This window comes from Lepidochelys kempii, chromosome 1, assembly GCF_965140285.1.
Source record: "Lepidochelys kempii isolate rLepKem1 chromosome 1, rLepKem1.hap1, whole genome shotgun sequence".
NCBI lineage: Eukaryota > Metazoa > Chordata > Testudines > Cheloniidae > Lepidochelys > Lepidochelys kempii.
In genome coordinates this window covers 215,689,202-215,703,628 of record NC_136380.1, presented here as the reverse complement: position 1 = coordinate 215,703,628, position 14,427 = coordinate 215,689,202, and the positions used below count along the sequence as shown (strand labels likewise).

At 46.6% G+C, this 14,427-nt stretch overlaps 1 protein-coding gene across 1 annotated transcript in view; it reads left to right on the top strand.

Moving 5' to 3' along the window:
• LOC140907196 (antigen WC1.1) overlaps positions 1–14,427 on the top strand; it is a 55,160-nt gene that overhangs the window by 29,254 nt on the left and 11,479 nt on the right. Inside the window, exons 5-12 of the mRNA XM_078851696.1 lie at positions 370–684; positions 5,935–6,252; positions 9,290–9,604; positions 10,069–10,383; positions 11,707–11,769; positions 11,856–12,170; positions 12,595–12,630; positions 12,968–13,105. Of these exons, the coding sequence (XP_078707822.1) occupies positions 370–684; positions 5,935–6,252; positions 9,290–9,604; positions 10,069–10,383; positions 11,707–11,769; positions 11,856–12,170; positions 12,595–12,630; positions 12,968–13,105 (1,815 nt within the window). The remainder of the gene's footprint in view (positions 1–369; positions 685–5,934; positions 6,253–9,289; positions 9,605–10,068; positions 10,384–11,706; positions 11,770–11,855; positions 12,171–12,594; positions 12,631–12,967; positions 13,106–14,427) is intronic.

The window sequence follows — 14,427 nt, the reverse complement described above, 5'->3', positions numbered from 1 at the left end:
CTGGGAGGGAGGAGGAAGATGGTGGTCAGCCTCAAGCTCAGGCTTTTCGGAAGAATCATAGCTGGAGGGGTGCACACAGGGACCCAGTGGCTAACTGGACTTCTTGATCCACATTTATTTTTTTTAACCCTTGTTGGTGTCCTGTATATTCTATTTACAAACAGCCTCTCCCCCCAAATACTGTGTTAAAAGAAATTAACTTAGGTTACAAGTTGAGCACTTGAAAATTAGGAAATGCCAGAGTTAATGTGGCCTGGGCAATCCCTATGTGTGTGTAGATTACAATACAGTTTTCAATTATGTGCTCACTTACTATTATTTCCATAGGAAAGCACTCTCTCCTCTGATCTCCCTTCTCCTTCTTCTCAGGGTACGGTGGGTACAGGCTGACAAACGGCAGCACAGCGTGTTCGGGGAGAGTGGAGCTTCTCCACGGAGGCGCCTGGGGAACCCTCTGTGACTCCCAGTGGGATTTACAGGCTGCCCACGCCCTCTGCCAGCAGCTTGACTGTGGATTTGCCCTGTCGATGCCAGCAGGGCAGCTCTTTGGCACAGGAGAGGGGCCTGTCTGGAACGGCACGTTTGGCTGTGAGAGGAATGAATCCCGCCTGAGGGACTGTCCTGTTACTGCACTGGGCACAGCTGAGTGTCCCCCTGGGAGCGAAGCCAATGTGGTGTGTTCAGGTGAGCAGCTGCAGGGGGAAAGAAAAAAATTGGGGATTGGGGAACATCCTCAGCCAGATCTTCACAGTGTGGCAATCTGCCAAGCTCCATTGGGTTCAGTGAGGCTATGCCGATTTACACCAGGTGGGGACCTGGCCCATAATTTGGCCCCCTGTCCCTGCACCAGCCAAGTCTGCTGGAACTGATCCCTCTGTGAAATGCTTGTGGTGCCTTGAGTATGGAATGTATCAAAGAAACCAAATTCTGGTCCCTGGTCCTCCCTTCGCACTAACTGACGTGGATTGAGTATCAGTTTGTGAATATGCAGGTGCAGAATAGTCCCACAGCCCCCACAGGGTAACTGCGAGCATTGAATAAGAGTAAGAATCCCTTCCTGTTCCCCACTCCCCGCCCTGCCATTGCCATTAACACTGATCACTGCGCCACCTCGACACTCACTTTCTCTTGTGCTCAGGGTGCCCGGGTGGCAGGTTAGTGAACGGCACCGAGTGCTCCGGGAGAGTGGAGATCCGACATGGAGACACATGGGGAAGCCTCTGTGCCTCCCACTGGGATTTGCAAGATGCCAACGTCCTCTGCCATCAGCTGAATTGTGGATACGCCGAGTCGATCCTGGGAGGAGCCCATTTCGGGGAAGGGAACGGAACCGTATGGAGCGACATTTTTCATTGTGAAGGGACTGAACCCTGTCTGTGGGATTGTTTTCGCATGGCCCTGGGCAACCCAGCCTGCTCCCCCAGAGACTCGGCCAGTGTTATTTGCTCAGGTAAGTTTAATATAGACATGTATATGTCAGTTACAGTGCAGTGTACTGCCCAGCTTAGGATCATCATGAGTAGTCCCATTGACTACAGTACTCAAGGTAAGTAGGGGTATTGGAGTGTTGCTCTCTTTGTTTAAGTTCCCCAGATCAGAGAATCTCCAGGTGCAGTGAGGGGTGGCGAGGTGGATCCTACCTCTACACTAGAGTGAACCAAAGAGAATGGCTCTGTTCTATAAACCTGGGGTTTGTGATTCACAGATTCCCTCAGTCCCAGCCGGGCTGACTCAGCCCTTCATCAGGTTGAGGTTGGTGTTGCAGAAGCAACTTATATGCAGAGATCTCATCCAAACTGTGGGGCCATTACAATCCCACTTCACTCTGGGAAAGTAGGTGTTTGCCCTCGTGTTCCTGGCCAAAATGCCCTCCATTGCCCACCCCGGTTGTGTGCTGGTGGGCTGCAGCCCTCACCTACAGAGCTTGCTCAGTGGGTGTGTAGATTGATAAATCTTTAATTCCTCACAACACTTCATAGAAATAGTCATTTCTTTGCCAAAGATCCCAGTTTTCAGGAAAGTGTTCAGATGGCTCCAGAGCTTGGCTCCTGAACCAGCTGGGAATTTTCACAAAGATCCTGCTCTTCATGAGAGCAGCTGGTGCTTTGATGAAGATCCTCCTCTACAATGCAATACAAATACTGCAGGGGTCCTTTTTCCTGCAGGCTTCTCCAAAGATTTTCCCTCATCCAACTTCAAAAACTTCCTCATGACACATCGGAGAACGACCGTGGCTGATAGATGGCAAGTTATCTGAGGGCTACCCAGAGTGGCATAGGCCAAGATTTTTAAATGTATTTAGGCATTGCTGCACTGATTTAGGAGCCTAACTCTCATTTTCTAAAAGGATTTAGGCACTGACCAGCCTTAATCAATAGGATCCATAGGCTTCACATCCCTGAGCATTGTAGCTGTGTCAACCTAACCCCCAGTGTAGACAGCAATAGAAGAATTCTTCCATTGACCAAGCTAGCACCTCTCAGAGAGGCGGATTACCCACAGCAATAGTAAAACCCCTTCTGTCACTCCAAGAAGCATCCGCAGTGCGGTGATACAGCGTCATAGGTGGCATGCTGTAGCTGTGTCACTGTAGCACCTGTAGTACGGACATGGCCTTAGTAAACCAAACATTTAATGCCCACCGAAAATATTGTAAATAGTATTTGGAGTACTATGAATAACTTTAAAAAAAATCTATTAGACAGTAAGTCTACTGGTTTTCCTTGTACAGCCTTCCCCCCTTTTGTTTCTGTTACAAACATTCAAGTATAAGGTTTCAACTTATCATGTTCTGTACTTCAGCCCACACATCCAAACACATTCCTCACTGATCTTCTCTCAGAGGTGATTTCTCAGGCTTCGCAGTGCAGTCATAACATGTTGTATGTGTCACCTGCATTCTTCTGAGTTTGACAAATGGCAGCACCTCCGTTTCAAACACTTCAGAACTTGGTCAGCAACCAATCAGTCTAGGGATCTCAGCAGCTAGCAGAGTTCCAGCCCTTGGGTTAAGAGCTCACTGGCTCTCAGTTGCTGGTGAAACAGAAATCTGTAGCCTGTATTCAATGTGGTACAGGGATTGGAAACAGCTCTCACAGCAGACAGATCTCTCAGTCCTTCATCTATCAGCTGCTGAGTCCACAGGGCTGCATTTGATACCAAAAAATGAGGTTGACCAAGCTACATCTCTCAGGGGTGTGAAAAATCTTACATAGGTTAAGCCGACCTAACCCTTGGTAAAGAGAGCACTAGGTTGACAAAAGAATTCTTCCATAAAGCTAGCTACTGTGTCTTGGGAAAGTGGATTAACTACAACAATGCGAGAACCCCTGCTGTTGGCCTAGGTAGTGTCTACACTGAAGGACTACAGAGGTATAGTTGCAGCTGTGCCGCTGTAACCTTTCAAGTGAGGACAAGCCCTTTAATTCCGCTATTTATAACTCTTCTACACTCTATTGGCTCAGCCCTCAGAGGGTGACTAGGGTGTGACCTGCCAGGTTGATTGCCCACAATGTAACAGAGGCGCAGAGTATCCAGCTACAATCCATGTCCCCTCCCCAATGCGTCTCTCCCTTCCTGATGGAGAAAAAAAGTCAAATGCTGCAGTGCAAAGCATGTGGGTCACATTGACCCAGAGATTCTGTGCTGTAAGTGAGGGGAGAGTACACTGGGTCCAGTTCTCACTAACCCCAGCTACTCAATATAAAGGAGCCTTAGTGGGAGAATCAGACCATACGTAACTTAGACTGCAGAAGAGAAGATTTAGTCTGCAGAAGAGAAGAGTGAGACGGGATTTGATAGCAGCCTTCAACTACCTGAAGGGGGGTTCCAAAGAGGATGGAGCTCGGCTGTTCTCAGTGGAGGCAGATGACAGAACAAGAAGCAATGGTCTCAAGTTGCAGTGGGGGAGGTCTAGGTTGGATATTAGGAAACACTATTTCACTAGGAGGGTGGTGAAGCACTGGAATGGGTAACCTTGGAAGGTGGTGGAGGTTTTTAAGGCCTGGCTTGACAAAGCCTTGGCTAGGATGATTTAGTTGATGTTGGTCCTGTTTTGAGCAGGGGTTTGCAGTAGGTGACCTCCTGAGGTCTCTTCCAACCCTAATATTCTATGATTCTATGTAACTTTAATAGAAAAGAGTAGTTGACTCCCTGTCTTATGTGCAACTTTAAGCCAATCCTGAGCTATGAATCACTACTGACCTGTGTGTATATATATATTTATTTAGGAAGTTTTAACTGGCTTACAAATCATGTTTTGGGAGCACATTGGCTCCTTTGAAATGCAAGGTGCCATATACACTGTATAAAAAAAATCTCCAATGGCAGTAAACACCTGAAAGGGTTTTGGCTTCTCCCACAAGGAACTTCAACAACTTTATGTGCTCACAGTGAACAAACTTTTAAAATGAAATATATATGTATACATATATGTTTAGAAAAAAATGGGACATTTTTCCCCATTGCCCAGAGGTCACTCACCCCTCCAAGCATCATCTCCAGCCAAGCCAATAGCTAGAGTTGAGAGTTGCAGACCTGGCCTGCCGGGTGCAGAAAAACCTTTATTGTGTTAGCTCCTGTCATAAATATAAAGGGAAGGGTAACCACCTTTCTGTATACAGTGCTGTAAAATCCCTCCTGGCCAGAGGCACAACCCTTTCATATGTAAAGGGTTAAGAAGCTAAGGTAACCCTGCTGGCACCTGACCCAAAATGGCCAATGAGGGGACAAGATTTTTTCAAATCTGGAGATGGGGGGGACAAAGGGTTTGGGCTGTCTGTGTGATGCTTTTGCCAGGAACAGATCAGGAATGCAGCCTTCCAACTCCTGTAAAGTTAGTAAGTAATCTAGCTAGAAATGCATTCAATTTCCTTTTGTTTAATGGCTGATAAAATAAGCTGTGCTGGATGGAATGTATATTCCTGTTTTTGTGTCTTTTTGTAACTTAAGGTCTTGCCTAGAAGGTTTCTCTGTGTTTTTAATCTGATTACCCTGTAAGGCATTTACCATTCTGATTTTACATAGGTGATTCTTTTACCTTTTCTTTAATTAAAATTCTTCTTTTAAGAACCTGATTGATTTTTCATTGTTCTTAAGATCCAAGGGCTTGGATCTGTGTTCACCTGTACAATTTGGTGAGGATTCTTATCAAGCCTTCCCCAGGAAAGGGGGTGTAGGGCTTGAGAGGATATTTTGGGGGAAGATGTCTCCAAGTGGGCTCTTTCCCTATTCTTTGTTTAACACACTTGGTGGTGGCGGCATACGGTTCAAGGACAAGGGAAAGTTTGTACCTTGGGGACGTTTTAACCTAAGCTGGTAAGAATAGAGTTCAGAGTGGGGAAGGAACCTTGACAGCTGCTTATGAGTTTGGAGTTGATGCAGTGATCACAGTTCACCAATGTACATTGAACAGTGAAAACAGGGCAGGGCTTTCTTTAAAGGAACCACATGTCCTGGCAGTGCTGGATCTGGGAATTGTAGCAGTGACATAGGCCAATACCCAGACTCCTGTTGTAAATCACAGCTATCTCAAAGTGCTGCCGATATCAGTGCATTGTGTGGGCATGGGGGCCTTTTGCACTGGGCACTTTGATAACCAGGGACCTGATCTGCCAGGTGTTCCTGAGCACCTTCTACTCACATTAACTCCAGAGAGAAGTGAGAGCACTCTGCATTGTACAGAAGGGGCCCAGCTCCTCACAGGATATGGCCTCAGAGCTCGGGAAGCCTTTCCCACCATCACCCCCTGCATTTCTGAGTAGAGAAATAAATGGAGCCCTTGAGATAGGTTGTTCCCTGTATCACTGCATAGCAGTGAGGGTTACCTTCCACTTGCCAGAGAAAACTGTGTTTCACAACACACCTGTGCATTATTTATAATGCAGTACCAGCGGGGAGTTTTATTCAGTGTATTTCCTATCTCTCCGAGCCCAGGTCATTCTGAGTCGCTCAGGCTGTTGAATGGAGAGAGCCGGTGTGATGGCAGAGTTGAGATTTCCCTCCATGGTGTGTGGGGCAGAGTGTTGGATGACCAGTGGGACATGGACGATGCCAGCGTGGTGTGCAGACAGCTCCAGTGCGGAGTCGCTGAGAAAGCTTATAACCCCGCTAAGTCTCAGCGAGGAAGGGGCCCCGTGGGGCTGAGAAGGGTGCAGTGTGCAGGAAATGAGACTCGTCTGACTCTCTGTGACAACTCCACGTCTGAGACAGCCCAGGCAGGAATTGCTGAGGATGTCGGTGTTGTTTGCTCAGGTGACTTAGTGTGAAAATCTTATAAATATCCTGTCCTTGTTCAATGGGAACATAACGCACCCCAGGGCCTGCCTCCACCCCACCTGTGCTGTGATCTCAGCAGTCCTTGAAGCGATGTGGATCTGAGGTTCAAACTTTCGCCGATTTATAGTAAAAATATCATATTATATACAGAAAAAGCATAGCCACATTATAGGTTTAATAAAATGCAGCGAGCTCCCCCAGTCCTGTCTCTCTGTTGTATATTTTTATGTATTGGAGCTAATAAAAAAATTTTGATGAAAAATCTTCACAATAAGATTACTGATTTTCACAGAATGTCTGATTTCATTGAAAATGTTCAGATTTTTGTTTGAAAAATCTAAATTTAGTTGCAGAAAAGAAAAAAATATTCATAGTCATCTAAATATTTTGTGGGGAATAAAGAATGAATTTCCCAAGCAGTTCTAGTGTATCTAGTGGCTTCTTTATGTTAAAGTCTTAAAAAAACATGCTGTCTTGAATCAGAAAACAATAGTAAGAAAAGGAAGTCATATGCAACCTGTTTTGACCAAGAGTGCCATGGATAGTAGCTCTGGGCTAGATCCCCAAAGGACTTGAGCGTTGCAAGGCCTGACTCCTAGGTGTCTTTCTACCCAATGAGATCCTCAGCCATGAGTCACGCGCCCAGCTTCCCGTACAAGCATGGGGAGAGTTAGACACCTCAGAAGCCAGAAAGCTGAACAGGGAACCACCTAAATTTGCCAGCTGTGAGATGCCAAGGAAAGGAGTAGGGCCTAGATACACAGAGTTATTTAGATGCCTAACTGCCATTGATCTAAGCCTTAGGCACCTGACATACAGGTCAGAGATAGGCATCCATCTTTGCTCAGGACTCTCAACCACAAACTCACTCATGTAAGTCAGGTCAGCTCTCTCATCTCCCAATTTTATCCATAACCCAGTGGTTAAAGCACTCAACTGGTGGGAAAGCACTCAATGTGGGAAATCCATGTTCAAATCCCTGCTCTTCCTGATTTGGAGCAGGGACATGAACACAGGTGAGTGCTCTAGTTACGACAGACTATAGGGTATGCTGGGGTGGGTCTCTCCTGTTGGAAATGTTCCACTTTGTACAAATAATTGGTCACTGAATCAGAGAAAAAGCAAGAGAGTGACTCTAGCCTGGTGGCCAGGGCACTTGCCTGGAATGGGGGAGACTCAATTCCCTGCTTCAATAAATACGTAACGATTTATACATTATGTATTTATAAAGAGGCAGTTAGGTATCTATGTACCTTTGTGGATCTAAGCCTCTGTCACTTAGGAAGTACATCAAAGTTGCTGTTATAATGTGACATTGTTAAGTCCTAATCTTATAACTGTGCAATTTTCCTTCATTTAAAAGGGGAAAAAAGGAATCTGTGATGGGATTTTTTCATTGTTCTTGGTTGTAGATGACAATTGTACAAGAGAATTCTATTATTATTTTTGATGGTATATTATTTAAAGACTCCACAATAAAAGTAAACATAGGACCATACCACTGGTATCCCTGGTATCCTTCAAGTAACATATCCCTATATCATGTACTGTATGTTACTGCACTGAAATCATTTTTCATGCCCATTCCAACTGCAGGGTAACTATGGCACATTAAGGGTCCATTCCTGCTCCAATTGTGTCAGTGGGGACTTCACAGTTAATTTCAGCAGGGTAGATTTGGGCCCTAAGTGTCGGGGACTTTATTGTAGACTCATGCATCCAATTGCCTTTCTTTCCCTGTATTTCTGAAATAAATTGTTATGATGTCTGCTTTTTTTAATCCTCTGGTGTCTCCCCAATTCTATAACAATTTAAAAGACTATTTGTTTTTTGTTAAATTTATTGCCTAATAATTCCTTGAACAACTTGATGCTTATCCTTTAAGAGCAGTTTGAAAATATTCAAACTTTCCAGTAAGGGGTGATTCTGCATACCCTTAGTTTCACTAGTACCTCTTACCCATGTGATGAGTCCCATAAGATAGGCCCTACCAAATTCACAGCTATGAAAAACGTGTCACGGATTGTGAAATCTGGTCTCCCCCTGTAAAATCTGGTCTTTTTGTGTGTGTTTACCCAATACTATACAGCTTTCATGGGGGAGACCAGCGTTTTTCAAATTGGGGGTCCTGAACCAAAAGGGAGTTGCAGGGGGGGCTCAAGGTTATTTTGGGGGGGAGGGTGGTATCGCTCCCCTTATTTCTGTGCTGCCGTCAGAGCTGGGCAGCCCCAGAGCAGCAGCTGTTGGCCGTGTGCCCAGCTCTGAAGGCAGCACCCCACCAGCAGCAGTGCAGAAGTAAGACTGGCAATACCAGACCAGGCCACCATTACTTCTGTGCTGCTGCCTTCAAAGCTGGGTGGCTGGAGAGTGGCTGCTGACTGAGGGCTCAGCTCTGCAGGCAGCAGCGCAGAAATAAGGGTGGCAAAACCACACCATGACATCCTTACTTCTGCGCTGCTGCTGGCGGCGGCTCTGCCTTCAGAGCTGGGCTCCCGGCCAGCAGCCGCCGCTCTCCAGCCACCCAGCTCTGAAGGCAGCGCCGCCGCCAGCAGCAGTGCAAAAGTAAGGGTAGCAGTACTTGCAAACCACCACCACCACCCCCCCCTCCGCCCCAACTCCTTTTTGGGTCAGGACCCCTGTAGTTACAGCACTGTGAAATTTCAGATTTAAATAGCTGAAATAATGAAATTTATTATTTTTAAAATCCTATGACCATGTAATTGACCAAAATAGACCCTGAATTTGGTAAGTCAATACCTATAAGGGTTACTCAGATGAGTAAAGAGTTCAGAATTAGGCCCTTACACTCACTTGGTGTTTATCAAAACTGCTCTGTAAAAATCTTCCTCATTTCCTTACATTACAGGCTTCTTTTCTTTTCTGTGTTTCTTGCAAAGACAGATTTTTAAATGTATTTCAGTATCTCAGCCATTACACTATCATCATTAATTTGACTGGAAGCTGTTCAGCTATTATTATATTGCATGTTAACAACTGGGATTCATCCTTGCAGGAAGCAGGCGGATCAGACTGGTGAATGGGGCAGGTCGCTGTGCTGGGAGAGTGGAGATTTATTACAGTGGCAGCTGGGGGACGGTCTGTGATGATGCCTGGGATCTGTCAGACTCCAATGTCATTTGCAAACAACTGGGATGTGGACATGCCATCAATGCAACTGTCTCTGCTCATTATGGGGAAGGATCCGGGCAGATCTGGCTGGATGATGTGAACTGCTCTGGGAATGAATCCGATCTCTGGGCATGTCCTTCCAGAGGCTGGGGCCAGCACAACTGCAGACACAAAGAGGATGCGGGAATTCTCTGTTCAGGTCTGGTCTGGGAATGCTCTTGTGAACCTGGTTACCAGGCTATTTAATGGAGGGGGAAGATATTTGAGGAGAGAGCTGAGAATGATTGAGACTCTCCCTTGCTGTCTCTCCTCCCAACCTACAGGGATCATGATTAAAAAGTCACCATTTCCCATCGGTTCCCACCCAGGGGTATTGGAAATATCAAAACATTTCTCTAGTGGTGGGAGGGCAGTCACTGCTGTATTGCAGGCATCTGTGTGTGTAACTGCTGGGAAATGGTGACTTTCAAGAGGGGATCTTCTATTTCTAATGGGCTTGTGGTGTCCAGAAGAGTTTCTGATTCTTGGAGTGATTGTTTCTGGCACTTGAATCTGCAAAATAATGCACAGGATTGTTAGGAATCTCTGGGATTTCACTCTTTACACCCCAGTTCTTTTCAGAAACAGATTATTTAAATTCCCTTTTTGTGCATTTCCTTCTAGAATTCACGGATTTGAGGCTGGTGAGCGACAGTGACTGTGCTGGGCGACTGGAGGTTTTCTACAATGGGACGTGGGGCAGTGTTTGCTCCAATCAAATGTCTAGAGTCACCCCAGCAATTGTCTGCAAACAGCTGAACTGTGGGGATGAAGGGCAGCTTGCAAGAGACTTGGCATATGGAGCAGGTTCTGGTCCCACATGGCTGGACCATGTTTCATGCAGTGAGCAGCACAGGTCCCTTTGGCAGTGCCCGTCAGGCCTGTGGAAACAGCACTCCTGTGATAACCGAGCAGAAGAGACCCATATTTCTTGCAGTGGTAATTTTGAAACTGTCTGCACGCACGCACACATGCACCCTCTACGTGTTTAATTCATTGAAAGTGTGTGATTACTTTTCAGAATAGACAGTTTTACATTCTCAGCAGTGACACAGACATATTTTCATTGTCCATTCTAGGAATGAGAATGAGGCCCATGGAAAACAAACTGGGGAATTAGTTATTTATACAAGCTGTGTGGTACACAGTGTAATCACCTAGTGAGAGCTCACAAATGCCTCCTATTAGCTAGCATCATTTGGTAATCTCTGTGGTTATCCTTTGGGGCTAAAGAATCAGAGATGGGCCCAGTGTCAGTGACCAGGACATAGGCGGTTGTGGTGAGTGGTTGGAGCAGGAGTCAGGTACAATGGGTAGAGCAGGAGCTGGTAGTCGGAACTCGGAGCCAAGGGTCAGAGCCAAAGTCAGAAGTCAGGAATCAGAGGTGAGAGTCAGGACTGGGTTACCTGGAGCAAGGCAAGGCCGGGATAAGTCTGCAGTGAGAGCAAGAGCAAGGCTGGGACCAAGGCAGGAGCACAAGGTATTGCAGCTGTGGGAAATGCTTTGAGCAGTCACTGAATGGCTACTGTGGCTGCTGGATTCAAGAGCTGCGCTGCAGACCCTTCCCACCAATCAGGCAACCCACTACAGGCCAGCTGCACTTGTTAGGCTGCCTGGAGACTGCTCTGCTTCAGGTGCTGATTCCTGAAACTCTGCCTGTGACATCTGGGTCAGGATCAGAATTCCCCAAAAGTGTGTCTGTGTGTAGGTATGATGGGGGTGCTCTATTCACCACAATATGGTGCCTCCTCCTGGTTGTCCTGCTTGCCAGGTCAGCGCCTCTCCCCATGCTTGCAAACCATCCCTCCATCTTGTCTCTCTGTCTGCAGCTGCTCTCTTGATCCAGGAGCCGCTGTGGTCTCTTTGTGACTCAGCCCTCCAGCTGGGTCACTATTGTGGTTTGCACTTCTGGGCGAGCGGAGTCTCTTCTCCCAAACAGGCTTAGCCAGTCTTCCTATGGTGCCACTTCCCCAGTGGCTGGTTGGGGAATCTGGGCCCCGGCTCTACTCTGGGCTCTGGCTGAGGGACCCTCTAGTCAGCAGTCATTCCGTACTTTGCTGCATTTCCCTAAGCACTTGCCTAATATTCTTGCTATCTCTTTGTTCTCTGTGTCGACCAGCTTTCCCACTACCTCCTCCTGGGGATTTAGATTTAAGCTTATGAAATTGCTGTAATTTAGAGGTTTAATATACCGATAACCCTACTCTCTCCTACATCCCACACACTTCTCAGTCTGTTCATGTCATAATTTTCTATCCATAGGAATAAAAGAAAAATCACCTCAGACCCTGTTTAGCGAATGCCCGAACTCTACAAGCTGCACAGGTATCTCTGCTTCTCACTGTCTCACTCTTGGTCCCGAAGGACTTTCCCAGCTGTCCCAGTAACATGTGAGGTTTCTGCATTTCCAGACCAGGAGAAGTTACACGTCGTGGGAGGAGAGGACAGATGCTCAGGGAGAGTGGAGGTTTGGTACCATGGCTCCTGGGGAACAGTTTGTGATGACTCCTGGGACATGGCAGATGCTAAAGTTGTGTGTGAACAACTGGGCTGTGGATCTGCTGTATCTGCCCTGGGCGAGGCTGCATTCGGTGAGGGGACTGGTCCCATCTGGGTGGAGAAGTTGAATTGCAGAGGGACAGAGTCATCTCTCTGGGACTGTCCTGCCAAGCCCTGGGGTGAGAGTAACTGTGATCATAAGGAAGATGCTGCTGTTAATTGTTCAGGTGAGTGACAGGAGATGGTTCTGCTTCATGCTGTAATTTTCGCAGAAGGGATGGATACAACTGCCTCCCCGCCTTGGTCACAGGGCAGGCCCTCCCATCTCCTGTGTGCAGGAGCATCATGGATTCTGTGAGGTGGAATCTTTGTTGGGTAAGATTGGCTAAGGCATCAGCCCACATAGCCCTTGTATCCATCATAGGTCCCAATGTGCTGGTTTGTTACTAGTGTTCTCAGCACAGGGGACTTAAGTTGGGCCCAAAATCTCTGTCATACAGGCCCTATGCTCCTGTGCAGGAGTTTCTGGGAATCAGAACAGGTCACAGCTGGAGACCCCCCAGGGACTCTCAGAGGGCCCATTCTCCTGGTAACAAACACGTCACCTCCCCCTTACTCCAGACTCTAACTCTCCTCCCTTTTCCTTTACAGGTGTGACAGAGACGACAGATTCACTGACTAGAACAGGTAAAACATCTATCCCCTTCCTTATCAAGGGTTAAATTTACCTGGTGCTGGGTCACAGAGGAGGAACTGCAAGCTGCAGCCTGAGGAAAGGAGTTCCTTTCCACGGCCTGTGAAATCTATGGGTGAATGATACCCGGGTGCTGGGCAGGACTCCAGCTGACAGGGCAGAGCCCATGATTTAAACAGCAGTCTGTGAGCTGCCCCCATGGCACACAGACTGTATCCCAGCCTGTTACCCTGGTCTCATGAGCCATGCAATGAGTGACTGGGGAGCTCCCTGGGGCCTCCCCTGACTCTCATGATAATCTCTCTCTGTTGCATGTTCATTTCCATCCAGCTCCCCCGCGCCGCCCTCCAACCAACAGTGGGAGAGTCACGGTGCCCGTGGTCATCTGCATTATCCTGGGGGCCCTGCTCTGCCTGGTCTTAATCATCCTGGGGGCGCAGGTGCGAAGTGCCAGGGCAGAGCGCAGAGGTGGGTCCTGCTTGGTGTCACTGTGTGAAATGCCTCTGAAATAGCAGGCGGAGCTGTGCCTATGGGGGGTGGGGCGTTGGCAGTGTAATGGAAGGCTAAACTGTATTATACTGTTCGGCTACAAGGTGGCGCTGTGTGTCGCAATTTATTTAAACTAACCTCAGCCATGCCATGAAGAGAATTAAAGGGATCTTATAGAGAACACATCTGGCGTGAATCTATCTAGGAAGGAAGCTCTATAGCCGGTCCATCAGTGGTACAGAAGCCTGACCAGCTAATAGCAGCCCTGCCACCTACTTGTAAAGGGTGTACATGACATGGTGTCCAAAGTTCAGCAGTTCCAGAGTAGAACAAGAACAGATGGAAAACAGCAACAGAAGTTACATGCAGAAGGAACAGCAACAAAAGTTGCAGACAGAAAAAAAAAAAAGAACAGAGGTTGCAGGATCTCATCAATATCCCTCTCTTCATTGCCCCAGACAACTTCAGCTTAGATAAACCTTCACAGTGGACAGATGAGAAGCAGCATTTTGCAAGATTTCAAATTGCTACAAAATTCTGTAAGGAAACTGAAGGTATACAAGTATACTCTTTAATTTATGCTATGAGGAAGCAGGCAGAGCATAACTTTAAATCCTATGATTTTAATCAAGACAGCCATGAAGACAACCATGAAAGGGTTTTGGATAAGTTTAATGCATACTTTATACCTCAGAGAAATGTGGTTTATGAAAGTGCATGTTTTCACCAGAGAATTCAAGGACTAGGGGAAAATGTTGAATGGTTTATTAGAGCTCTGCATGCATTGGCTGAAAACTGTGATTTTGGAACAGCAAAATATGAAAATATCAGAGACAGGCTAGTAGTGGTTATTGGGTTAACAGATAAAAATCTTTCACAGCAGCTACAGTTAAAAACAGACTTCACCCTACACACTGCTATTCAAAAAGAAAAGCAGTCTGAGCTGATTAGACAGCAAAACCCAGAGCAACTTGCCAAACTTGAAAAACAAGAAACTAGCTTAGAAGCTGTTAATAAATGCAAGTAATTACCATAAGACTGCTTAGGTAAGGAGACAGAACTCCCAGGCTAAGAAGGTTGAAATCTAAGCAATTACAAAAGCCTTATAGCCCAAATGCATGAGATAAGGACAAATTCATATCCCAAGAGATGAGGAATGTCCACCCAAAGGCTCAGGGTATAATAAATGCACAAAACATGCACATTTTGCTGTTGTTTGCTGCATCAAAGTAGTCAGGGAGTTGATTCGTATTACAATCAAGAGCCATTGTTTCTGAGATCTATAATGTGTAGGGCCCTAC